This window comes from Tachysurus fulvidraco, chromosome 6 (genome assembly GCF_022655615.1).
Source record: "Tachysurus fulvidraco isolate hzauxx_2018 chromosome 6, HZAU_PFXX_2.0, whole genome shotgun sequence".
NCBI lineage: Eukaryota > Metazoa > Chordata > Actinopteri > Siluriformes > Bagridae > Tachysurus > Tachysurus fulvidraco.
In genome coordinates this window covers 26534047-26561631 of record NC_062523.1, presented here as the reverse complement: position 1 = coordinate 26561631, position 27585 = coordinate 26534047, and the positions used below count along the sequence as shown (strand labels likewise).

The 27585-nt window shown below is 36.9% G+C and overlaps 2 protein-coding genes across 5 annotated transcripts; both read left to right on the top strand.

Annotated features, from left to right (window-relative positions):
* Nucleotides 1-533: 533 nt before the first annotated feature.
* asb18 (ankyrin repeat and SOCS box containing 18) lies at nucleotides 534-10599 on the top strand. Of its 2 annotated transcripts, none has more exons than XM_047815272.1 (5): nucleotides 534-813; nucleotides 6960-7227; nucleotides 8995-9508; nucleotides 9661-9774; nucleotides 9865-10599. In XM_047815272.1, exons 1-5 carry the CDS (start codon nucleotides 609-611, stop codon nucleotides 10048-10050), a joined length of 1287 nt encoding a protein of 428 aa, XP_047671228.1. In that variant the 5' UTR covers nucleotides 534-608; the 3' UTR covers nucleotides 10051-10599. The 2 variants fall into 2 exon arrangements, with proteins under 2 accessions (XP_047671228.1, XP_027009834.1); XM_027154033.2 differs by lacking the exon at nucleotides 534-813 and adding an exon at nucleotides 3333-3649.
* Nucleotides 10600-14221: 3622 nt separating this feature from the next.
* Nucleotides 14222-27314, top strand: LOC113647339 (protein FAM124A). Of its 3 annotated transcripts, none has more exons than XM_027154040.2 (4): nucleotides 14222-14558; nucleotides 14864-14895; nucleotides 21614-22323; nucleotides 25661-27314. In XM_027154040.2, the coding sequence occupies exons 1-4, from the start codon at nucleotides 14488-14490 to the stop codon at nucleotides 26348-26350; spliced, it is 1503 nt and encodes a 500-aa protein (XP_027009841.1). In that variant the 5' UTR covers nucleotides 14222-14487; the 3' UTR covers nucleotides 26351-27314. The 3 variants fall into 3 exon arrangements, with proteins under 3 accessions (XP_027009841.1, XP_047671223.1, XP_027009842.1); XM_047815267.1 differs by having other exon boundaries at nucleotides 21567-22323; XM_027154041.2 differs by having other exon boundaries at nucleotides 21541-22323.
* Nucleotides 27315-27585: the final 271 nt, after the last annotated feature.

Here is a 27585-nt window from a genome sequence, read left to right as displayed (position 1 = left end):
TGTTATATTTCACCTACCCAGAGCAATGAATGTCTAATCATGTGACACTTGGTACATAGTGCACATCAAAATCAAAGTCTCCTGGTGTTAACATTTTTATTCTATGCGGTAGCCAGCTAGGTTGTTCAACTGCTTGAAAAAAGTGATACCACTAAAAACGTGATATTCTGCTCATACCAATTTATGAGAATTGTTGTCCTGTCCTGTTGTCCTATCATGTCCTGTTGTTTATTGTAATGCTCTCTTATGAGCTTTTAAGCTGACTAGCACTGTGTTAGCATCATGGCCCAGAATTTGACCATGTGAAAAGCAACTTATTAAGCAGAATTGAAGATTATATGCACCTTATATACGTTGCATTTATAATCAACACACTGTAGCACTTCTGTAGTCTAAACCAGACCAAGGATATTTTAAGACATCTGTTTAGCTGACCCTCAACTTGTTCTATTCTTAGCTGAAAGTCTAGAGAGTGAAAATATCCCTTCACAATGTTAGTCCAGTTTTATTAGTGCAATGTCAGTTGCAGTTGTATCAATTAACAACATTAATCAATTATCAGTTAATGTTTAGGCATTAACAGTACATTAAAGTATAGCTGTAAAATAATGTCATCGAGAATAAAGGTGGATTACCTGCTGAACTCAGAAATTGTACAGACATTGAAAGGTGCCCAGGACAAGAAGGACTTCAAATGTGTGGAATGCCTCCTCAAAGATCTGACCAAAGAAAACCCAGATGCTGTTATTGAGTTGTCAAATGACGACTGGCTGAAAGACCCCAGTGTTCAGCTTCCACCAGCTGTATTGGTGGGTGAGTCCTATAATACCTCCGACACACAATTTTGAAATATTATTTAAAGCAAAAAAAGTAAATGTTCAATATATTGAATATTTAATACTGATTATGATGCATTATTTTTAGATCCTTGTTTAAATAAAAGCAAGTTTGTAATATTATCGCTGTTAACATTGTCATTGTTTATTATCTATTCCATAGCTCATGTTAAGTTGATACTCCAAAGGATTTGATGGAACCATCAGGTTTCACAAAATATTATAATCCATGCCAGCTCAAATACATTGTAAATAAATATATTATCAGTTTTAGCTTGATAATAACATTGTCTATTATAGAAAGCGAGGGAAAAACCAGCTAAATTTCTTGTAAAATTATTTGAGGTTACTGCAGATAATATAATTAAATTATTATTAGAATTTTTTTTATTACATTCAGCCTCTAGTTATACAGAAACCAGACAGTTCTCTACATTTTCTGAAAGTTCTCTGACAGAATAAATAAATAAATAAATAAATAAATAAATAATGAGAAAATGTAAAATTATTAAACAATGACTGTGAGCACTTAGCCAGTGGAATATGATTTCAAATGAAGGACATAGAATAAAATGAACATTGTGAAAAAAAACATTGTACAGTCACACACATACACACACATATAAGCTATTACAGTACTCCTGAGAGAGAGAGAGAGAGAGAGAGAGAGAGAGAGAGAGAGAGAGAGAGAGAGAGAGAGAGAGAGAGAGAGAGAGAGAGAGAAAATGACTTGTACCTTTTCATCATAAAAGGCATTTTAGAGCATTGCAAAAACAAAAGTCATCTCAGGTCCTGTGGCTTGAGGACAATAAGTGCTTTATAGTTCAGTATTAGTACTTTAAAATCAAGATGTGAGATTTGACTGGGAGCCAGTATAGCATGGACCAGATGGGAGTGATGTGTTTGTACAGTATCTTTTGGAACTAGAACATCCATGCAATATATTTCTTGGGAGGAAGTTCAGAAGCATCTACTGTAGTATCTAATTTCATTTCAAATTCCTCAACTTTATTAAGCTGGTGCTTATCTGCATCTGATATCTCATCAATAAATAAGTAGTAAAAGCAGTAAAAGGCTTAAAACGTTAGTGATAGAACCTCCGAAGAGGATTAACGGATCAGTCATATAAGAAATGAGCAAGGAGAGGGCTGTTCCCTTAACTCCAATAACAAGGTCAATCAGCACCATCAAGAAAACACAACCCTTATCAGAGGCCAGTAGTATGTAATTTGCCACTTTAAAAAGTGCTGTCTCTGTGCTTAGAGAAGGGAAGGTTTTGATATTGACCAGTTGGACAGCTGACAGTGTTCAAGGTCAGTTTTTTTAGTCTGGCGTTTGATTATTTTTACATGAGGTCTGTTTTCTTCTTGTGTAATCTGTTTTAAAAACAGTTTCTGCAGATGCTTTATTTCCTGTTGCTTTTACTATAGCATTGATTAAAAATCTCTGATTATTTTTTATTATTAGACACTAAATATTGAGTATCTTCTTCCTACTTAATTCTAACAGGACAAGAAGTACAATATATGACCAAACAAATTGGACACATAACCATAAATTCCCAAAACTTTTATCCCTGAAAACAAAGCAAGGTCACAGAATCCATAGAATCGTGCCAACAAACACCACTGAGCACATGGAACGCTGACAGCATACCTGGCCTGTTTGCCTGACATGAGTTTCTGACCTCACTAATGCTCTTGAAGATAAATGGGCAAATCGCCACAGTCACTCTTCAACATGTAATGGAATATATCTGGCATGGGATGTTATAAATCACAAATGTGCCCTTATAGTATATTTTAATATACTGTAATTTGCCATATAATGTCATATTTCTATATACCATTAATAGGCAGTTTGAATTCTTGTCACTCCTACTATACAAAATGCTGCAATTGGTAAGAAAGGTCTCAAATGTTCACGTGGAAAAAAAAATTGCAGGACAAAAATAAAACATGACCGAATTTATATTTATAACCCTGTCCACTAACAGTTTGAGTAATGAATTCAACATGCAACTTCTGCCTAAAACACAACATTTGTTAGTTCATTTGTACATATTTTAAGTCCACTTAAGTCAAATATTTGATTTCACTTTTCACTGGAATGTGATTTTGACTATTTTGAGGGTTGTTAAATCAGGGGTCAGAATGTTGCATGTGTGCCAGGATCACTGTCCAGATTCTTCAATAGCTGTTTGACCAATCTGATTGGTGGACATTTCTGTCCCACTGGTATTTTTTTACTTGTCTGTTACTATTTCTAGAGGAATGCAGTGGTGATATCAGCACCAATGCACTCAACTCAACCTTAGATGTATAAAGCCCTGCCATTTTTATATTGTCTCCAATATAAAGCACTGAGGGATAAATTTGATCGCCCATGTCTGTCACTGGAATTGTTTGACCTTCCTACAATCACGTCATGTGAACTAAAAATACATGATGTAGGACAACAGTGGGAATATAAATAGCCATGTTGAAAAGCAGGTAACAATCACACAGACTGAAAAGCTTTCTCTTTAGTAATTATGATTTCACAGGATGAAGAGACGTATATTAGTCATGTAGCTGCATCTGCATGCATCAAAGACACAAAATGGTGTGCTTTAAAGCCTATAAAGACTAAAAGTAACAAAGAGAAGAGAAGCAGAAAGCAGCCAGGGATGGACTTTTTGTGTCCCCCTGTGCTGGTTGACATGCTCAGTCACCACTGGAGGGACCTACAGGATGGCTTCTCTGACCCTGCTGAGCTCAATAAGATTCTAGTGTTTCAAAGTGATGAGCTCAGGTGGACTGCACAGAAATGTGGTGAGTTTGAGCTGGAAAAGGTTGTTTATAATAATAATAATAATAATAATAATAATAATAACAATAATTAGTATTATTGTTATTATTATTGTTGTGTTTGCTTATGTTATTATAGCATTTTTTCTTTTAAGTAGAAAAAATTAATAGAACAATAATATTAGAAAAGAAAATGTATTAAAAAGGTATGAATGTTTATATGAACATGAGCAAGTATGAGTATGTCTGACAGTACACAGTGAGTCGGTGGAAAGGCAAGATTGAACAGATTAGTTTAGAAGTTGTTTTAAAATGGGAAAGGGACGCAGGTTTGGATAAAGTGTTTTAAATAGTTTTGGGGAAGGGACATTTTTTCTCTGGTGCAAGAAATAGTTCATGCTGAACAGCAATTATTTGGTACTGTAGCAAATCCCCAGTGAAGAAAATGCATTTGTGATATGCTTTAGTGATGGCACAAACCCATGCCCCATGAGATCTATTTCTTTGTCATGATTATGTTTTTATTTTTGTACATACTGTAATGCAGGGCTAAATGTTTCAGCACTGCTGCTGCGTGATTAAGCTCAGTCTAGCACAGTCCTTCATGCATCCAGATTGTTGTGCAGTGCCTGTGGAACTAAATACACTAGCATTTGGTTATCCCAAGAAAAGAAAGAACAAAAAGAAAGATAAAAGAATGAATACATCAATGAATCCATAAATAAAATAACAAAAGAATAACGTGAAAATAAACTAAAACTAAAAAAAAAAACTAAAAATGCAGGAGTCTCTTGTGACATCAATACAGTGCCTTGCAAAAGTATTCATACCCACTGAACTTTTCCATGTTTTGACACGTTACAACCAAAAAAAAGGCATTTTATTGGGATTTTATGAAATAGACCAAAAAGTGGAATGAAAATTATAAATGGTGTCCAATTTTTTTTATTTTACAAATAAATATCTGAAAAGTGTGGTGTGCATTTGTATTCAGCCCCTTTTACTCTGATACCCCTAACTAAAATCCAGTGAAACCAACTGCCTTCAGAAGTCACCTAATTAGTACATAGAGTGCACCTGTGTGTAATTTAATCTCAGTATAAATACAGCTGTTCTGTGAAGCCCTCAGAAGGGTGTTAGAGAACATTAGTGAACAAACAGCATCATGAAGACCAAAGAACACACCGGACAGGTCAGGGATAACGTTGTGGAGAATTTTAAAGCAGGGTTAGGTTATAATTTAATATCCCAAGCCTTGAACATCTCATGGAGCACTGTACAATCCATCATCCGGAAATGGAAAGAGTATGGCACAACTGCAAGCCTGGCAAGACATGGCCATCCACCTAAACTAACAGGCTGTAGAGCCTTTAGAGCATTAATTAAAAGTAGAGCATTAATCAGAGAAGTAGCCAAGAGGTATGGTAACCATGATAGCCATGGTTACTCTGGAGGATCTGCAGAGATCCACAGTTCAGGTGGAAGAATCTGTCCACAGGACAACTATTAGTCGTGCACTCCACAAATCCGGTCTTTATGGAAGAGTGGCAAGAAGAAAACCATTGTTGAAATAAAGCCATAGGAAATCCCGTTTGCATTTTGCTAACATCATGTGGAAGGTGCTCTGGTCAGATGAGATCAAAATTTAACTTTTTGGCCAAAATTCAAAAGGTTATGTGTACAGTACCTAACACTGCACATCACCCTGAACACATCATCCACTGTGAAACATGGTGGTGGCAGCAATATGTTGTGGGGATGCTTTTCTTCAGCAGGGACAGGGAAGCTGGTCAGAGTTGATGGGAAGATGGATGGAGCCAAATACAGGGCAATCTTAGATGAAAACCTGTTAGAGTCTGCAAAAGACTTGAGACTGGGGCAGAGGTTCACCTTCCAGAAAGACAATAACCCTAAACATACAGCCAGAGCTACAATGGAGTGGTTTAGATCAAAGCATATTCATGTGTTAGAACGGCCCATTCAAAGTCCAGACCTAAATCCAATTGAGAATCTGTGGTGAGACTTGAAAAACGCTGTTCACAGACGCTTGCCATCCAATCTGACTGAGCTTGAGCTATTTTGCAAAGAAGAATGGGCAAAAATTTGACTCTCTAGATGTGAAAAGCCGGTACAGACATACCCCAAAAGATGTAACTGCAGCGAAAGGTGGTTCTACAAAGTATTGACACAGTGGGGTTAAATACAAATGCACACCACACTTTTCAGATATTCATTTGTAAAAATAATTTGGACACCATTTATCATTTTCCTTCCACTTCACAATTATGTGCCAATTTGTGTTGGTCTATCACATAAAATCCTAATAAAAAAAAATTTTTGTTTGTGGTTGTAACGTGTCAAAATATGAAAATGTTCAGTGGGTATGAATGTAAAAAGAATGAATACTTTTGCAAGGTACTGTACACTAGATGGCAGTGTACACATAAAATGTGGGATAGATAGATAGTCATTAATAGATAATAGTAGATAATAGTCATTCACTCCTTTGTCTTTTCAGTAACGCATCTACTTGTAGAATGTATCTTTGTTACATCCCCAGCTAGTCTAGGGTTGGGGGAACGAGTAACAGAATAAAAATGGTGTGATGTGTGGAGGCAGCAAGGTTCAATTCCCAACCCCAGGGCTTTAAAAAAAAAAGGCCAAAACTCAATATCAAAAACAAGTTTTTTTAATGTCCAAATGTGGGTGGATTTCAAGGCTTCAAGAGGGGGCAAGGCCAAAATAAAATATAAACCCTCTAACTATTAGCAAGAAACTAACAAGATTACAAATGAAAACAAAACAAAATTTACAATAATAAATGACTAACTAGCTTAAACAAGAGAAAATGGCACCTTACCTCTCTACAAATCCCTTTCCAAAGAATTAACAATATAACTTAATAAGTAAAGAAATAAAAGTATATACAAAAGAGGTAACTTACAAAGAAAATGTGTTTTCTTATAATAGGCAACCTGTGCAACAAAATGGTGAACACAATAACACTTTGGGAGAAATTCAATCAACAATCAACCCTCGAAAATGTACATATCTAGTTACTTCATAATAGCCTCAAATATCATTACATGATTTTTGAGTGAAATTCTGAGTCTTGAGGTTAAAATTACAGTGTGAGATCTTACATCATGTGCAAGTTTGAAATCTTACATAATTCAGACATACTTTTTTTTACTCAAAATCAATCTTGGCAGGCATGACAAGCTTACCTACATCAAGTGTGTGTAATGTTCCAAAATACATAATTACCTAATTTGAGATAATGCATTTCGATGCCATCCTTTTTAATGCAATAACATCACATAACCTATTATAGGCCTCTGGTCTTTGGAATACAAGCAGGAGCTGACAAGTCCACTGTGCATTGCTGCAGCACAGGGTTTTAGTGATTGCTTACTGTACCTGCTTGAGCATGGAGCACATCCGAATCTCAGTGCAGGAGGAAAGGTGGCGCTTCATGAGGCATGCAGCAACAGCAACACTGAATGTGCAGAGCTGCTTTTAGAGCATGGAGCCGATCCCAATCAGCTGACAGAGGATGGTCAGGCACCTTTACATTTATGCAAGACACCCCAATCACTCCGGTATGAGTTTATTCATTTCTAAGCATTCAAAAATAAAAAAATAAATTACTAGTTACATGTTTTTACTAGTTACACAAATAACATACATACTTTTTTTATATACTTAGGTCACTCACCTAACAAACTGAAAGGACAAACAAAACAAAAATAATTTGGCAAATGCAGCCATGTTCCAGGTCATTGTGGCATAATATTGTACAGTGTTCTGATGCAGAGCTTCTTTATACTTCTTTATAATAAAAAGTATAAGCAAGTATTATACACCGATTAGGCATTCTGTAACATTATGATCACTGACAAGTGAAGTGAATAATAATGATTATCTCTTCATCACAGCACCTGTTATTAGGTGGAATATACAGTATTAGGCAGCATGTGAACATTTTGTCCTCAAATTTGATGCACTAAAAGCAGGAAAAATTAGGCAAGCATAAGGATTTGATTGAGTTTGGAAAGGCCAAAATTGTGATATCTAGACGACTGGGTGAGAGCTGCAAAACTGCAGCTCTTTCGGTTTATGCAGTTAAAGCTGCATAGACACAGACCAGTCAGGGTGCCACTGCCAAAAGTGCCAACAATGGGCATGTGAGCATCAGAAATGGACTATGGAACAATGGAAGATGGTGGCTTGGTCTGATGAATCACTTGTGCTCCACTCACCTAGAGAACACTTGGCGCCAGGATGCACTATGAAGAACGCAAGCCGGCAAAAGCACTATGATGCTTTGAGCAATGATCTGATGGGAACACGGGTCCTGCCATCTTTGTGGATGTTACTTTGAGACTTACCAATTACCTAAGCATTGTTGAAGACCATGTAGGGGATAGGTATATAGTATTTTAAATTTTAAATTAATATTTTAAAAAATCATTTTAAACCTTAATTATATGTATTCATTTATTTCAGGTTTAAATTTATTTTTTTAATTATTTTTTAAAATTATTTTATACCTTAATTATATGTATTCATTTATTTCTTTTTATCATATATATATATATATATATATATATATATATATATATATATATATATATATATATATATATATATATATATATACTCTCTTCTGTTTCTATAGTTCTGTAAAGCTGTTTTGAGGCAATGGGAATTGTTAAAAGCACTATACAAATAAACTTAATATATATTAGAATTTGAAATGTGCACCCATTCATGGAATATTTCCTGATGGTTGTGGCTGTTGCCAGCAGGATTATGTGCCCTGCCACTAAAGCAAAAATGGTTCAGGAATGGTTTAAGAAGCACAACAAGATTGAGGTGTTGAATTGGCCTCCAAATTCCCCAGATCTCAATCTAATCGAGCATCTGTGGGATGTGCTGAACAAACAAGTCCGATCCATGGTGGCCCCAACTCGTAACTTATAGGACTTAAAGGATCTGATGCTAACATCTTGGTAACATCAGATAGCAGAGCACAAATCTTCAGTGTTCTAGTAGAGTCCATGCCTTAACTGGTCAGGCCTGTTTTGGCAACAAAAGGGGACCAAAAACATATTAGGAAGGTGGTCATAATGTTATGCCTGTTCGGTGTAAATCTTTATTTAAGCAGCCTTAGATATTATTCTATCCATAGCACAAAGTAATAGACAAAGAAAGAAGCGTGCATCTTTTAGTTCCTAAAAATGTCTGTATTTTTTTAAAAATACATGACTGCAATATTTTTTAGCCTAGAAGAAGTTTTTGTGACTGTTACACAGTAACAGGTCAAGATCAAACAGATACAGATAGTAATCACCTGTTCAAAACAGCTGTGCCAAGGCCCTGGTGCGTCATGGTGCCAATGTTGACCTTCCTACTGAGGAAGAAGAGGACACTCCATTACTTATTGCTGCAAGGCATGGCCTGTCACGCCATGCCCAGCTGTTCCTGCGATATGGAGCAAACGTCAACCACACCAGCAGCTCAGGAGAAACGCCATTAGGTGCTGCATGTTTGGAAGCTCAGCAAAAGCTGGGAGAAGATCAGAATGAGGGACACCTTCAGGTCAGCAGTATTCTATTGAGTTATAGAGCTAACGTGAATCAAGCTGACAATGAAAAACGCACCCCTCTTCATAAGGCAGCCCGCAATGTCCAGATTAGCTTGGTGCAGCTTCTTCTGGATCATGGGGCAGATATCAATGCTATTGATTATAATGGTTGTTCACCGCTGTCGAACGTGCTACAAAACGCTATATTACGTCAGGAATGGCAGCCAGATATTGTGGTTCAGACCCTATTAAACCACGGATCCATTAAAGTCTGGCCACAGGCATTGCTCAAGGTTAGTAACCTGTAATTAAGAAGGTCATCTTTGTGAACAAAGATTCTGTTCCGTTGTCAATCTTTAAAAATAAATAGTTTGTACAATGATAGTTAAGATAAAATATAACTTAGATATGTTTTATTTCTGTTTCTGTTATCTTGATTTTGAAGGTATTGGCAGCCTGTGCAGCTGCTCCAAAAACTGTGGAGATTCTGTTCAACTCCTACACTCTTGTTCCTGTAACATATAAGTGGGTTGAAGCTATACCTGAAGACATTTTTAAGGTAGGTACTACAGGGAACTGAAAAACCCTACAGTATGCATTACAGAGCTGATTGTGTCACTACGTAAAACACTTTTATGAATTTCTCTAGCTTCACAGGTCATTTTATGACTCTCTTTTTGCTCTGGAATATAAACCACGCTCCCTGCAGCACATGTGCAGATCTGCACTAAGAAAAGTCTTCGGGAAATACTGTTACTTATTTATCCCCCAACTTCCTGTCCCAAAGATTTTACAAGACTATCTCCTTCTGAAACCTGAAGGCTACATTAACTAGAAGAGTAAAGGTTAACAGTTTACACACACTAAAAAAAATCTTTTGTATGTCGCTCTGGTTAAGGGCGTCTGCCAAATGCTAATGTTAACTTTAATCCACCAAATAAGAATCTATGATTGGTATGATTATTTCTCTTTTTTGACTATGTTTACATAATAGGTGTATGTATAATTACATGTATGGTGTTAATGTTTAAGCTGTGCTGGAGTGTCTTTTCAGAGCCATATATTGTTCACCAGTAAACAGTTTTGCTGAGATTTTGGGGGATTTTCCTGTAACACTGCATGTCATTTGTTAACAGTATTATGCAAAAAAAAAAAAAAAACGGCATCTCTGTTTTTTGCTTTTGTATTGTGTGTGTGTGTGTGTGTGTGTGTGTGTGTGTGTGTGTGTGTGTCCTTCTGTTTGTCTGTGTGTAGATCATTGCACTTTGTTCACATTTATATAGATATTATAGTCAGAAATTGTACACTTACAAAAAACCTAGATTTGCTGATAAAAGAAACAACAGTCTATTTGTGTTCTCATTAAAACTGAAATAAAGCAATTTTCCACTAGTTTTTGCCCTTTATTTCTATTCTCTCCATGTCTTAGGAATGATTATCACAAATGTTGTCATGTTTATAACACTTATAACTGCCCTAATGGTGATGTTACAACCCAGTCAATGGATGGGCTGCATAGTTATAGCTCGGGATTCCGTGATTTGATACCAGTGATTATAAATTGGAAAATGAAAAGACACAAAAAATGAATTTCTAGATAAGTTTATTGGTATATTTTCATAGATAAACAGTATATACAACCAATAGTACTATGTACATCTCTTCGGGGTGGGCCCTGGCCAAAATAATAAACAAAAAAGTCTAATAGTTAGGTAACTATTCTTACATGAAAGCAAAGAAAAGAAAAATACAGTGGGACTTCCCAGACTCCCTACCGAAACACAAAGGAGAAAAAGGAACCCATTCCCAAAGAAAAAAGGGCAGCCAAACCCCTACTGCCAGTGACACAGTGAACAATATTACAGTGATATATATGTATATATACAAAGTGCAACCACAGCAACAATTACAAGGGTAAATCAAGATCAGAGTCAGAAACAGGCAGAAGTCAAAACCGGAACAAGTACTATCACAACACCACAATAATCAGTCTCTCAAAACACTACAAAGAAGCACCACTACTGTACTAACACCCTTCACTTTCTTCTTCTGCTTCCTCTTTATATAGCAGATCAGTGATGAGGTCATCGATATGGGGGTTTGATCAGGGCAGGATCAGGGCAGGCTGGAAACTCTGGCCTGGAATCAACTTGCAAACAGACATGTACAGAACATAATACAATCACAATTTCACAGGTTGTAACAGTGACAATGTAAACCCTTTGTCTATAGCCATCGACATTTTTAATATAGCATTTAAACATTTCTATATGTGTCTTCTCTTTCATCACCAGAAATAAACCACTCTTCCGTGGTCAATGAATGCATTTGTGGTGCTATGTGCACACATATAGGACTATAAGATTCATAATGTGGTCAATCTTTTTAACAGGAAAAACTGCTCACCTCATTAATAGGTCATGCTGGTAAAATCTACACACGTACAAATCACACATAGAAAGAAAAATTTTGACACCTTCGTTTAAATATTGAGATTTTAAATCGTTGTTGTTAAAGGAACGGCACTTTTCTGGATCAGATCTTATCTGACTGATCTGTATCAGTTTTTAAATGTTAATGGTAGCTTCTTTATGCATACAAAAGTTTGGTATTCCACAGCCACCCCACTCCCCACCCCTACCCCAAATCACCCCAACTTCTCCAACATTGAATATTTAATCAGAGAAACATTATTAGGTTCCACTTTCAAGACAATGACACATTTCAGCAAAAGCTGATGACAAACAGCAGTTTACAAAGGTTGAGGAATGTGTAGACACCAAATCAAGTCAAAAGACTTTTATGGTGATTTAGACTATACTGTATATAGCTTGTGCAAAACACAGTAATATGAAACAATGTTCCTACATGATCCTGGTGCTACGTGAAGACACAGAGCTACATAAGACAACACAGAAATAAGGGCTGAAGAGTAAATAGAAAAGAAAATAATGAGTGTTTTCTTCCCACTTACTTCCAGCAATGCAGATGTACCTCTACTAGGACCGCAGGCAATAAAAATAAGCTTTCTGATTATGTAGTAACTCTGTATGGCTTTTCAGTTGCATCATGTGTAGCTTTAAAAGATCTCGGTGTCACATGTAAAAGTCACAACATTAAAAAATTAAAAACAATTTAGCAAACATTAAACAAAAATGAACGTTATACCAGAATGAAAACAAAACAGTTATTCAGTTTCAGTGTTATTCAGTGTTTCAGTGTTTCAGTGTTATACTATCCAGCACAGTATTCACAATAAAGACATGTTCCTTATAAAATAAAATAAAATGCCATGGTTACGACTTTGATCTGCAAAGAAAATAGCACCATATTTTCAATGCATGGTTAAAATTTGTGGCACATATGCAAATGTAATAAAATGTCAATAAATGTTATGAATTTCATTTATTGGCATGCATAAATCATAAATCAAGTTTTAATAAAACCAAATATGCACATTTTATATGTACCTCTAATATGCATTTAGGAATCAGGGTTGAGTGCACGGGATATCCTAATTTCAGACTTAATGAATTTACATTTTTTTCCAACAGCAGGAATGAACTTCAATGGTTCAGTTCAGAAAACAAATAAAAGAAAAAAGATGAACAAATGTATAAACTAAACTAAAACATATAATCTAATCAATAATGTTCCTTTATAACCACTTCCAGCAGAAGAAGCTATTAATCTACTTTTTCTATTTGCATCATTCAGTACTTTTTCTAAGTTGGTTAAATGACTTCATTAGTACTTTCCCCCTCGGTCCAATACATTTTTGTTTTACATTGCATTTAGAGTGAAAATATTAAAAACTTTTTTAAGTGGAAAAAATATGGGCCTATGTAATGAATTGTGAACATTCAGAAGTGCCAAAGAATTTCTCCAAAAATGAGTAGGGGTCAGAGTTCTGATTTCATCCAGAATATAAACCTAGTGTCACACACATTCACAGTGTATGACAGTGACCTTTTTGTAGACCTTTGCATTATATGATAAGAGCATTGTTAGAAAATCTTTAAAATGGCTAATTGGGCCCAATTAGCCATTTTCTCTCTGCGGTGTCATGTGACTCGTTAGTTACAAGGTCTCAGGTGTGAATGGGGAGCAGGTGTGTTAAATTTGGTGTTATCACTCTCACTCTCTCATACTGGTCACTTTAAGTTCAACATGGCACCTCATGGCTAAGAACTTTCTGAGGACCTGAAAAAAAGAATTGTTGCTATACATAAAGATGGTGTAGGCTATAAGAAGATTGCCAAGAGCCTGAAACTGACCAATGAAGTTGAGTGCACATGGTCAGTGTCATATCCAGAGGTTGTGTTTGGGAAATAGACGTATGAATGCTGCCAGCATTGCTGCAGAGTTTGAAGGGGTTGTGGATCAGCCTGTCCGATTCAAATTGGTCTGCATTGCTGTCGTCCCAGAATGAAGACTCTTCTAAAGATGACGCACAAGAAAGCCACAGTTTGCTGAAGACAAGCAGACTAAGGACATGGATTACTGGAACCATGTCCTGTGGTCTGATGAGACCAAGATGAACTTATTTGGTTGAGATAGTGTCAAGCGTGTGTGGCAGCAACCAGGTGAGGAGTACAAAGACAAGTGTGTCTTGCCTACAGTAAAGCATGGTGGTGGGAGTGTCATGGTCTGGGGCTGCATGAGTGCTGCCGGCTCTGGGGAGCTACAGTTCAAAAGGTGATGGACTGGTCAACCATGTCTCCAGACCTAAACCCTTTTGAGCATCTGTGGTCCAGAGGGTGGAGGAGCTCATGCACAATGATCTAAATAGAAAAAAATATATAATACTTATGGCGAGTGCTATAAAGCATTGTACACTTGATAGCAAGACTACTACTAACTAGCAAAGAAGAAACAAAAGACAAATGTAAAATGGAATGAAGGAAATCCGGATCATGTTTAACCTCCGGGTGGCGGCATCGGGGCGCGATCACGCCCTGTGTGTGTGTGTGTGTGTGTGAGAGAGAGAGAGAGAGAGAGAGAGAGAGAGACCCCGACCGACCATCAGCGGGCTTCATCAGTCGCAGGGTTATATATGTGTCCACACGTCAGACGCAGAGAAGGTGACGTCCATCTGAACCTGAACGTTTCGCTTATATAGGACACAAATCGCGTTATACAAGTGTAACGTTACCTGTTTCACGTGGGGAAAGCTGCGGGAAAGATTTTTTTTTTTAAGTTTTCATTTTTATACGGGATTCAGACTTGTGAGGGAAACAACTCAAGAGAATCGTGTGCATAAAGGAGATAAATGTCATTTTCATCTGAGATAAAGAGAAACTCGAGCGAACGTGAACGCGCAAAACCTTCAGAAACTGTTGGGTAAGAGTTCAGCTGCCTGGAGATCAGTGCACACAACAGATAAAGTCTGTTCATCATCAGAATTGCCATCCTTCAGAAATCTGGTGCCTCTGATCATATCACAGTGTGTGGGACATGAACCAGTGACATGGCACCAAATTACTGAAGGATGGCAGTTCTGTTTCCCTCTTGAACAGACTTTTGATCTGTTGTGTGCAGTTTGAGGTTTTGATGATAACTTGTGATGAAATGCTTTAGTGATGAAAAACGCTTGTGTTTTTCATGTTTTTTTGCTTCTCTTTATCGCTCTGTCTGTCTGACTCCAGGCAAGACTACAATCCAGAGTCACCTACAAGTAGTAAGTGAATTTCTCTCTCTCTCTCTCTCTCTCTCTCTCTCTCTCTCTCTCTCTCTCTCTCTCTCTCTCTCTCTCTCTCTCTCTTTCTCTTGGGTGTTGTACCTTTGTTAACATAACCTTCCCCTAATAATCTTATGTTTCCCAGTGGATTATATCCAATATTAGCCCTTTAATCTTTAAGTACCAGGTTGCTTATAAAGTCACACACACTCTTAGGGGAACATAAGAACAAATGTACTTTTAATTTTCTCGTATATAAAAAGTTCTGATTGAGAGAACAGAAGAAAGCAAATAATGTCATAGGAAAATTAAATTCTGTGTTTTATTTATCAGGGACTAAAACCTCAAACAACAACAACAACAATAACACAAACAACAACAACAAATAAAACACAATGAATTTTAAATGTAATTAATTAAAAAAAACAATGTATTTAATTTATTAACTAATTAATTATTAAAATTTATCAGAAACCAGGTGAGGAAAAATGAAAAAATAAAACCCTCTGTAATTCAGTAACATGATGAATCACGTTTAGCAACAATGACTGGAAGTTTATGTAGAACATTTTATGTTGGAGTTAACCAACCTCTCACAACATTTTGGAGAAATATTGCCCCACTCTTCTCTTTAAGTTCGTTGATGTTTGAGGGCATATGTAATCATAAACATTTACTTACAGAATGCCTATAGTTCACACAATGTAGCTCTTTTGGGGTTTTTCTTTATATCTCTGAGCATTAAACAGTCTGACCTTGGACAGAGTTTGCTTGGGCAATAACTCTGAGCTGTTTTAAAAGCTCTCATTTGTAAACAATCCTTCTCAGGGTAGAATGATGAATTTCACAATGTTTGGAGATGTTGAATATATTTGGCCTTATAACACTTCCCAAATTACTGAGCATGACTTGGCTGAGGTCCTTTCTCCCTGTTATTGTGTAGACATTGGAAAAAGTTTTTGATGATTGATTTTCTCTTGTGAATTTCAATAGTAACACCTGACAGTTAATTAGTCTGTGATTGATTGTGATTGTGTAAGTTTGATGGCTGCAATTATTTTCTCCCACATTTTTCTGTATGTTATTATTTTTTGGGGAGAAAATGACTACATACATATCACGATCAAGAAGCTTTTATTGTCATTTCAACCATATATATCTGTTGCAGTACACAGTGAAATGAGAACGTTTTAGACTTAAGATTTTCTCTTAACAATTTCCCATTGTCTCAATGCAGCTTTACAGAAGTATGGAAACAGAAGAGAGAGAAAAGTAAATACATATATGATAATAATGAGAAGAAGAAAAAGATAAGAAAAAATAAATAAGTGAATATATTGTATACGAGTGAATTTATAAAATGAATTTTAAAAAGATTAACTTAAAATTTAAATCTATCCCTAATGAGCCGGAGGCGACGGCAACAAGGAAAAAGTCCCTAAGATGATATGTGGAAGAAACCTTGAGAGGAACCAGGCTCAGAAGGGAACCCATCCTCATTTGGGTGACACTCTACAGTAAATAATGTAAATGTAAATAATGTCCTTCCAACAACGGTTTAGAGTCGGTGTCCTTCCTACAATGGATTAGCACAGGTCTTAAGTAAGTTACTCCTAGCCACATAAATGCATCTGTGCAACCTGGTGCAAGACAAAAGACAAAAAGACAGTGCAGGAAAAAAGACAGTGCAAACAAAAAATACAAGACATTACACAAAAGACATTTCTCAAAAGACACTACACAAAAACAGCACAGACCAGTGTAGATACTGTATGTTCAATCAATATTGCCTGTGCAGTAATACAGGAAAACAAAAAATTTGTGCAAAACAAGTAAACAGTTTTATATGGTGGTGCTGTAGACATGGATGTACATTCGAAGTCACTGCAGTCCATACAGTTTATTGTGTGTGTTGTGCTCGGTATAGTTCAGTACAATTATTGAGGAGTCTGAAGTGTGTGCAGGAGGGTGAAGTGTGTGTGTGAGGGGTGTGTGGGGTCATCCACAATGCTCTTGACTTTGTGGATGCAGCGTATTGTGTAAATGTACATGATAGAGGAAAGAGAGACTCCAATGATCTTCTCAGCTGTCCTCACTATCTGCTGCAGGGACTTGCAATCCGAGATGGTGCAGTTCCCAAACCAGACAGTGCTCAGGATGCTCTCAGTGGTCATTCTGTAGAATGTATTCAGGATGGGGGGAAGGAGATGGACTTTTCTCAGCCTTCATAAGAAGTAGAGATGCTGCTGGGCTTTCTTGGTGATGGAGCTGGTATTGAGTGACCAGGAGAAGTTCTCCGCTAGATGAGCACACTGCTGTCGTGAGTCAGCAAGGTGAACAGCGGTGTACTGAGCATACAGCCCTGAGGGGCTCCAGTACTCAGTGTGGTGATGCTGGAGATGGTATTCCAGATCTGGACTGACCGAGGTCTCCCAGTCAGGAAGTCCAGAATCCAGTTGCAGAGGGAGGTGTTCAATCCCAGCAGGCTCAGCTTCCCAATCAGGTGCTGAGGGATGATTGTGTTGAATGCTGAACTAAATTCTATGAACAGCATTCGTACGTAAGTGTCTTTATTGTCCAGGTGGGTGAGGGCTAAATGAAGGGCTGTGGCAAGGGCATCGTCCATGGAGTGATTCGGACAATACGCAAACTGTAGGTGGGCCAGTGAGAGTGGTAACTCTTGATGTGTCTCCTGACAAGCTTCTCGTTGCACTTCATTCAAATGTGTATGAGTGTGATGGGACGATAATCATTGAGGCAGGACACTGTAGACTTCTTTGGGACGGGAATAATGGTGGTTGTCTTGAGGCACGTAGGAAGAACAGCGCTGCTCAGGGAAATTTTGAAAATGTCAGTGAAAACATCCTCTAGCTGTTCTGTGTATTTCCTGAGCAACCTGTCAGGAATGTTGCCTTCAGTGGGTTAACTCTGCATAGAGTTCTCCTCAGCTCGGCTGTGGATAGACAGAATACCTGATTGTTGGAGCGAGTGTGTGTTTTTGTTGTCACTTGGGCTTATTTTTTTCCTTTTAAATTGCTGAGGGCAGCCCACACAATTGGTATTTAGGCTCTGATAAATGAAAAGATTCTATAGAATTGAAGGTGTGTGGACTCTCTTATGAAAGTAAGACATAAGAGAAGTACTGAAAATAATTTAAATGTCTCTGCAGTGAACAGTTTATTAGTTTCCAGCTTCATGTAAATGATGGTTTCTCCCTTGTAATTCATTTTCTCATCAATTGATTAGACCAACATACAAGATATAACTAGCATTTCACAAAAATAGAATGTGAAGCATTTTTCAAGTTGTTGTAAAGATGTATTTGTGGAATTCACAAAACCAGGCAGTGCAATGCAAAACAATCCGACAGATAAAAGTGTGATTTCGGTGACTTTGATTGTGGATAGGCTGGTTTCTAACTATGAAAAAAAAAGATTATTTCAAATTTATATAGAGTAATATATAAAAATTAATTGGGATAGAATAGTTCTTTAACACACAAAGCCAGTGTTTCTCAAAACTAGTAAATGTTTTTAAGGAGTTATTCTTCTAAGCCTTGGAAATATTGAATCAACTAAAAGAAAACTTCATACAAAAACATCATAAAACTTTGTTACCTTTTACTGTCATGAAGTATTGTTTATTTAAATAGTCTGCTCTGGGTTTCTGTTTACCTTCAGACTACAAAATAAAAGAAGTGGAAGTGGAAGGACCGATGCATTAGGAAGTGGAAAGTTTCATTGTGAATGTCTCTGAACTTTGTCCCATCAGACTCACATCAACCCATTTAACCTGATTTTGTCAGGAAGCCAGCTAACTATATTTTGTACTTCTTTTTCCATCCTGTAGCAAAAAGGATGCAGAGGGGGGCTGAGAAAAAGCAGAGCAACATATATTCAGTAATAATACTGAATAATTCAGTGTGATATATTCAGTAATAATTCAGTATTTGTTTAGTACTTGTTCAGCAACTATTCGGTTAATAGTTCAGATTATACTTTAAACATGTATTTTATACTTTAAATACAGATCACAAAGTAACACTGTCTGGATGTAATTTCACAATTCTAATCCCTGTTTCTGACTGGCCAGAGATTGAAAGCTTCAAATGTTTGAAGACAAAAGTAAATGTGAATACATATGTACAATATTATAGTGACTTTTATGCTTTCCTCTGAATTTCTCTTCTCTATTCACCTCTCCATGTTAAACTGGTGCAGAGGTAATTCTCTGAAAGTGTTAAATTATTTAACAATTTATAGGTAAGGTACTGTAATACAGTTGTGTCATTAACAGAGTTGAGGTCTGAGTTTGTGTATTGGGTGGGGGGTTCTGTTTGTGTGTGTAAGTTTGTAAGAGCACAGCGTTCCCTCGCCCCATCATGACCTCAACCTTAAACAACAAACAAAGTAGGACAAGTCCCCTGAGTGAGGAGGGAGCGACAGCAGAATGAGGGAGAGAAAAAGGGAATGAGGTAAAGGTCCCATGTCCCATGTACTGTATTCACTAGTGCACAAGAAATAATTTTAAGCATCTTTTCCTAATTTATATTGAAATATTGCATTATTGGGTGTTTTTTCTTTGTATTAATGCAAATAGCAAGAAACGTGACATATAGAAAAATACATTTACTTAATCAGTCACTCCTTTTTTGTTTTCATTTTATTAAAAAAGGAAAAAAGGAAGAATATTAATGCAAGTAAAGGTGGGAAAAGATAAACAGCTCTTTTCACTGCAGAAATATTTGAGTCTTTCTTTACTATTTTAAATGATTTATTACCCTTTGTGAAAACTGTTTTGGCAAGCCTGTACACTGAGATGTCTTGTGTTGTGTTCCGAGATTGTGTTCTGCTCACCATAGTTGTAAACATAGATCAAGCATCGCGTTAGTTCTGGCAGGCCACGTCGTCAAACGTGCATCAGCTGTTAATCAGCTGTCCACGAAGCGCACCAATCCGGTTATGACCTCCGTATTACCCGACCATTTAAATTCCCATTCATAGAGCCGTTCAGTGCTTCGCTGCTGCCGCGATCTAAACTCCCTCCTCCAACCCCGACTCCACCATGCCGGAACCCGTGTTCGCTGTACCAGTTTACGTCTTAAATCTCCACATACCTTTCTCTCTCTCTCTCTCTCTCTCTAATTATTTGATTATCTATCTATCCATTCATTTATTACTTTCCAAAAACGTGTAAGTGAGCTTATCAATACTATGCATGCTAGTGGTTCTGTAAGGGGGGACTATTCTATTTTCTAGTCGCTGATCTCCCCGCTCTGTCCATGCATGCGCATGGACGGGCACGTGGATTTTTGCCCAGAACAGAACCATACCGCCAACACTAATTGTATGCATATCATCAAATTCCCTTGTGACAAAGTGGTCCTGACAGAACTAGACAGCTTTCAGCAGACATTATTCCTGTCTGCTGAAAGCATTCTGTAAATTCTCTGTTGCCCTCTCTTCAACATGACATTTCTGCCCTTTAGAATTCCTGCTCTTTCTCCTTTAGAATTCCTGCTCACTGAAGGTTTTTGCACTGTACTGTGTAAACTCTATTTTTTTTTAATTAAATTCAATTCAATTTATTTGTATAGCACTTTTAACAAGTTCCCATTGTCTCAAAGCAGCTTTACAGAAGTATAGAAACAGAAGAGAGAGAATAGGAAATACATATAATAATAATAATAATAATAATAATAATAATAATAATAATGCCAAGAAGAAAAAAAAAAGAGAAATATAGAGAATAAAAATAAAGAGAATATATAAACTCTAGAATCTGATCACTCAGATTAGATTTTTCCTTATTCTGATGATTGATGTGAACATTTATTCTTATATAAAACACTCTTATACAAACTCGTCACCTGTAAACCTGATCATTTATGCATTATCTAATCAGCCACTCATGTGATAGCATCGCAATGCATAAAATAATGCAGATACAGGTCTATAGATTTTGCACCACTCTATTTAAGCTCCAGAAACTGTTGTGTGTGAAATTCTCAGGATGTCAGCAATTTCTGAAATACTTAAAAATATCATTCACACAAATGTGATCTCTGTGAATTTAACACTGAGCTGTTTGTTGCTTCCAGATGGTTGGATCAGATACCAACACAGAGATGAAATATTTCTTTCATGATTGATGTGAACATTAACAGAAGCTACTGACTTGTATCTGTATGATGTTATCCACTGTGGTGGTGCCACATAATTGGCTAATTAAATAGTTCCATAAATGAGAATGTAAAAGATTGCAGAAGGGCCTCTTGTAAAACCTCCAAATATAAAGGAAACACATGACAAAATTAAGCCATGAAACAGCTTACATTCTAATGAAGTATATCATTTTTTCATTAGCAGAATTTATGACAAAGTTTACTTCTCTAGTCCCTCATGGGATTATAACAGAGACTAGATCTTGATTTTTATTTCTGAAATCAGTTATATTGTACACAAGTTTCTACAAGGATTTTAATTCAGTGCACAAATTCTTAATTCATTTGTTAAGCCAAATCAGTACATTTCTCAGGGTGGTACTATCCTACAGGCCTTATGTTTGACAACCAAACCTAAATGAACATAGGGTTATCCCTGAAAGCATTGTTTTAATATTTGTTTTTCTAAAATTTGTTTTCAGTTATATGTTCATTGATTCCCTCACAGTCCAACTCTTTTTCATTGTCCATTTCCATGGGATTTGTCTATGGGAGACCTCCTGCAAGACCCCTTCCTCGTTTCTGTTCACATCATAACAAATCCAGGTCAGGCGAAAACACTACAATGTGCAGCTGACCGACTCCTCTCCCTCCTCCATCCACAACTGACCCTCTTCAGAGTGTCAGAGCGAGCAGAAGGGCCCCAGTGCCCCACAGACCTCCAGCTATCCCTTCGTCCATGCCTATCTGTCATTCTCTTCCTGCAAAAAGATTATGGAGGGGAAGAGAGCCATGAGCAGCAGCTGAGGCGACCTCCATGGCGTTACCACCACACAGAGGAAGTAAAAGGCTTAGCATTTTCCCCAGCAAAGCAAGATTTTTTCATGCTAGCCCCTGGCACACCACTTTGGGCTCTGCGGAAAGTACATTATGGAAAGGAGATTGTACGATTCACAATATATTGTCGATATGAGACCTACAGTGATCAGGTGCGGCTCTACAGACTGCTACTTCGTCGCCCTTTAGAACAGAGGAACCGGCTTTATAGCTTCTGTGTGGTATACTCCAACAACTATATGGAGATTCAGCTATCGGTTAAGCAATTACCAAGAGGTCAGGATCCTACCCCCACAGAATGCACTCTTATGGAGATACGTGTGAGAAATATGGGAGGGCTCATACCACTTCTGCCCCATCCCTGTAGACCAATCAGTGACATACGTTGGCAAACCAAGGATTACGATGGGAATAAGATATTGCTGCAGGTGAGAGTCTGTAAATTGTGTGCTCATAACACACCTTGAAAATTTAATTGCATAGAAAATATGAAACATTTAAATTGGTCTGTGTTCCATATGACAGCAGGACAAGTAGGGATATTAGACAAGTGAAGACATTAGGAAATGAGGGTGTAGACAGTGGCATGGTCTGTTATTAAGTGGTCTGGTTTAATTTGGCTGGAAATCTTAAATGAACATTATGTATGGTGGCTCAGATATCCTACATCATTGCACCTGAAAGAAGTATTGCCAAAGACCTGCCCAACATTTCTGTAATTACTTAACAGACCAGCAAGAAAGATGCATTTATCCTTTACGTTTTCTTTGTATATATCTCCCAAAGTCTTTAAAACCTGATTTCCAAAACCAGTTCATTGTTAATGTTTAATGTTACCTCTGTTATTACTAACTTTTCTATGAGAGAACAGAAGAGGAGGAGATTAAAAGAAGTTTAACCATAAAGGAAAGCGCAAATATGAGGTCCAATTATAATAATACATAACTGGTGATCATGAATAATACAGAGATCGAGGTACTGATGGAGAGGATGACAGTTTGATGTGAAAGCAATAGAGAAAAAACTGAGATAGAGAGATAGGTTAAAGTAGAGGTGTGTGGGGGAGTGGGGGGATGAAGGGGGGGCCTACAGAAAAAGGACAGCAAATTCCCAGCTCTCAGTGCAGCGAGGTGTGGAGTAGGAAAACAGTGGACTTTTGTCACATTCTAACTTCCCTCCCTCGCTAACTCTATCCCAACCAAACAACACAGACACAGACCCCCCCCCCATGACCTCCACATTCCATTATGACCACACCATTCGGCTTAGATTTGACCCTAACATTAATGAAGCATTATAAAATGTGTATCCTATTATTATCATTATTACTATATCGCAGTGTTTCAGGAAGTTTGTTTTGCCATAAAGTCGCAGAGGGAAACAATGGGACATTTTTAAGGGTCAGTTGAAAACACAGGTAATGGAGTTTCGTGTCCCCCAGTGTAAGTGTAAATGTTCTGTGGCTCAGGTGTAGATCATTATCGGCTCACTAGACACTACCCAAACAAACAAATTGAATTAAGCACCATGAAGCTGAGAGCCTTGTTAGACAGGCATGTTATTCAAAGACTGGTTTCTTTGAGGTTAATACAGAACTTTTTCTAACACATTTTTTTTATATATATACATTAAAAAAAAGATATATTATTCAAACAAATTTCTGTCATTCTGCCATCTCTTCATATTTCATCCTCATCCTTTTCACCAAAAATATCTTTTAAGTAGACAAATCAATACTTGTGGCCTAAAAGAAGCCTGCTTAATCGGCAGATGTTGCAAAATAAAACTGTTATTGGGCAACTTTCCTTTTAACTTTGGTGTTAGTAACCCCAGGTAAGTAACGCCACATTATCATGTTTTGTTGTTTTTGCTATTGCTTCAGTGCATATAAACCAGCGGCAGAGTTGGCAAAAGTACACACATACTTTACTCAGGTAGAAGTACAGATTCATTTTTTAAGAGACTCCAGTAAAAGTTGAAGTAGTGACTACACTCTTTTACTCAAGTTAAAGTAAAGAAGTATGGGCTCTGACATGTACTTAAGTAAAAAGTCGCCGATACTACTACCTGTCTAGTGTCATGCTGCTAACTTGACGTTGACGATGTTTTATTTATATATATATATAATGTGTGTGTGTGTGTGTGTATGTATATATAGTTTTGGAGTGTGCTGATGGATATTTGTGTTGATCAGCCACAAGAGTGTTACGAAAGGCAGGCACTGATGTAGGTGATGTAGGGTGGAGTCAGCGTTCACATTCATCCCAAAGGTGTTCAGTAGGGATGAGATCAGAAAACAACCACATATAGCAGATAAGGTCAGGTGACCCAATACTTTTGGAAATATAATGTATACCAGTGTAGCACCAAGGCCATATCCCAAACTGTAGGGAGATTCCAGCTCTGTCCTTGAAAACAACTCAAAATTATTGTGATGTTTTACAAATGACAAAATTAATGTTAATTAAATTAAGCACTTCGTGTTTTTTGGGTTGACACCAGGGGCGGTTCTATATGGCCATGTGTGTTCAGGAATGTCCTCGTTGTTAGTTATTTTAACATTGGTGACTCCGTCTGAATTAACATTAGCCATTCCTTTTGTAGGCGTGCTGCTCATCGTTAGCTCCGCTATCCTTAGTCTATGTCTGATAGCCAGTAAATAATACAGTACACCAGTCACATGGGGAAAAAGCCGCACAATGATAGGATGATAGGCTGGAAACAGCGCTCAATGAGAGTCCGTTTTGAAAATGTGAGGAAGTAAAAAGTACAGATATTTGTGTAAAAAATGTAATGAGTAAAAGTAAAAAGTTGTCCGAAAAATAAATAGTGAAGTAAAGTACTGATACCAGAAAACTTTATTTAAGTACAGTAACGAAGTATTTTTACTCCGTTACTTCCCACCTCTGGCCAGCGCACCGTTATTTGTTCCACAGTGATTCATATGTTCGAGTAAGCCAGATATGCACAGATGCTGTGCAATTAGGCTGTATTTAATATATCATCATGACTCAAGTATTTTGTTTACATTTAGTTTACAGGAACTGACCCAAGAAATGAATGAGTGAACACAATTTATGAAAAGTAACCTGACAAATTTGCTAGTGATTCGACAGCATTACCCTGCTACCATACACAGTGGAGATTGACATTGGAGAACAATCTTTATATTTTTTTCTGAAATGTTGTTAATCTCCATCACTCAAAATTTTGGTTACACAAAAAAGAGCAGGAATGTAAAGGACCTTTGTCATTCAGAAAAAGGGCCTTTACATTCCTCCTCTTTTTTGAGACCTGTATTGGTCAAATAAATGAGTTGTATGTAGCCTTTTTTGTCCTACAGTGGTTGTTGTTCTCTAATTCTAAATGAAGTGCCTTAGTTATTTGTAAAACATGCTTGTAGAGCACTAGTATACCTACAGCTAAATATTCTTTGGTTTTTTTGAAGGACAAAGATTTTTTTAATTGCTCCCAGATTTTGATCTCAACTGGATAGACTGAGATGGACATCTTAAAGGCTATTGTTACAGTATATACAGTGAGGGAAATAAGTATTGGCCCCATGCTGATTTTGTAAGTTTACCCCTTCATAAAGAAATTAACGGTATGGAATTTTTAAGAGAAAAATATCAACAAAAATTCAGGGAAAAAAAAAACTAAAAACATGTTATAAATTAATTTTGTATTTGATCGAGTGTAATACGTATTTGTAAGTCACCACAGCTTTTTACATAGTGGGAATTTTCTGTGTACTTTTTCCTTCAGGTACAGAGTTCAAAGGAAACCACGCTATCCTCTTCATCCTCAGAGACTCCCTCTGTTGCACCATCAAATGGTTATGGCCCTGAAGTCTGTCAGAAGTGTTGCTGCAGAAGTCCATCACACTCTCATACTCAGAATGCACTCATGCAGTCTTCTCAGATTCCCCTAGCAATGCAGTATAAACAGGAAGACATAAAATGTATTCAGTGTAGCCAGGAAATTGTGTGTGCTGGATGGACAGATGTCCACACTCACTCCCTAATCTCAATGGCAACAGAAGCATTTCATTCCGTAAGCACCTATCCTTCCACCTCCCATCCATGCAGGTCCTTCTCTCTCACAATGCCAAGGTTCCGAATAAATGTAGACACATTAGTGGGAGCCGAAGAGACGGATGTAGACACTGGTCAAGCAGTAATTAGCAGATCTATAGATCTTTCAGTGGTCTCAGCTTATATGCTCCCACAGAGACAAATTCTTTCAAAAGCTAGAGTCTCACAGCCTCTATCAGAGCCTCCAAAATTGTACAGCATCACATCATCTCTAAACCCCTCAAATAAAATGACATCACTTAAAAACAGTGTGCGCACCCTTCAGGCCAATTTAAAATGGAATAGAGGGGAGAATTGGATGAATGGCTCAGAAAGAAATAAAGACATGAAATTGGAGGACAAACAAGAGTTCTTCATCTGATGTACAACCACTAGATCACTTAATGCTTTATCATATTCGGAGTTATAGATCCACAGACTAATTCACTGGAGTCATAAATCATTTAATTACATTATAGTTAAGTAAAATCCAACCTAATGCAAATGAACATGTGCTAATTAAAAAAAAACTTTTGCAAGTTGCCAAAGAAAAAAAGTCAGATTTTTACTTTTTGCTGAAATTATATATACTAAAATAAACAGGATACCAGGTGACCACTGGCTGAAAGTAAAATTCCTGATGACAATTGATTCTTTTATACAATCCTAATCCAACAAATGTGGTATTGTTATTTCTAATCATCTGGAGTCATGATTTTTTTTATAAATATGTATTTGCTACATATATACAGAATATTGCATAAATAGGTATAAAAGTTATTTAACACTAATGTAGTAGCCGTCACTGGCCATGAAAAGTATTGAATATTTTTTTGTCTGTAGTCAGGAAATGAAAAATCATTGTCAGAAACATTTGTTGAAATGTTATAAAATTTGCTAACATATTTGTATTTATAACCAGAGGGTTTATGATGATTTTCATGTGGTGGTGATGTATAACAAATAAACTATTATTTGGCTAAAAGAAGAAAAAACAACAACTCTGGGCTGCCATTTTCTTTTTTGGACGTAGAAATAAACAAGAAACATTTGTGTCCCAGAAGGTATTTCATTAGAAATCATCTATCAAAACTTCAGAATAAACAAATAATGCACTATTATTTTGTCATACTAGTATAATTGAATGATAAAACAAACTAATACACAAACTAATAAATAAATTCTAAACACATACCACAAATTGAACAAGTTTCAATATCAGTGCCAGACCTCACTAATGCACTTCTAAAGGAATGGTCAAAAATTCCCCTAAACAAACTCTCCAAAGCCTTGTGGAAAGCCTTCCCATAAGAGTTATAGCTGTTATAGCTGCAAATGGTGGGCCAACTCAATATTAAAATCTACAGATTAAGAATGGGATGTCATTAAATTTCATTTTATGCAGTGCACTGCTGCCACACAACTGGCTGATTAGATGATTGGATGGATGACTACATGTAGCGGTGTTAAGGAAGTTTATTTATTTTGCAATGCAAAACCAACCACACACACTCCCAGTAACCCCAGTGAAGCAGTGTGCCCCAAACAAGAACGAACATGTCTTATTTCCTTATTTTAATAAATAATAATAAAAAAAAACCCCACTAAGACACAAAC

Coding starts and splice junctions, on each gene's coding strand:
- asb18 (XM_027154033.2), top strand. CDS start 3,370: ATGATTTCACAGGATGAAGAGACGTATATTAGTCATGTAGCTGCATCT. Junction 7,228..8,994: donor AAGACACCCCAATCACTCCG/GTATGAGTTTAT, acceptor TGTTCAAAACAG/CTGTGCCAAGGCCCTGGTGC. Junction 9,509..9,660: donor GGCCACAGGCATTGCTCAAG/GTTAGTAACCTG, acceptor TTGATTTTGAAG/GTATTGGCAGCCTGTGCAGC.
- LOC113647339 (XM_027154040.2), top strand. CDS start 14,488: ATGTCATTTTCATCTGAGATAAAGAGAAACTCGAGCGAACGTGAACGC. Junction 14,896..21,613: donor TCCAGAGTCACCTACAAGTA/GTAAGTGAATTT, acceptor TGTCTATGGGAG/ACCTCCTGCAAGACCCCTTC. Junction 22,324..25,660: donor GGAATAAGATATTGCTGCAG/GTGAGAGTCTGT, acceptor TTTTTCCTTCAG/GTACAGAGTTCAAAGGAAAC.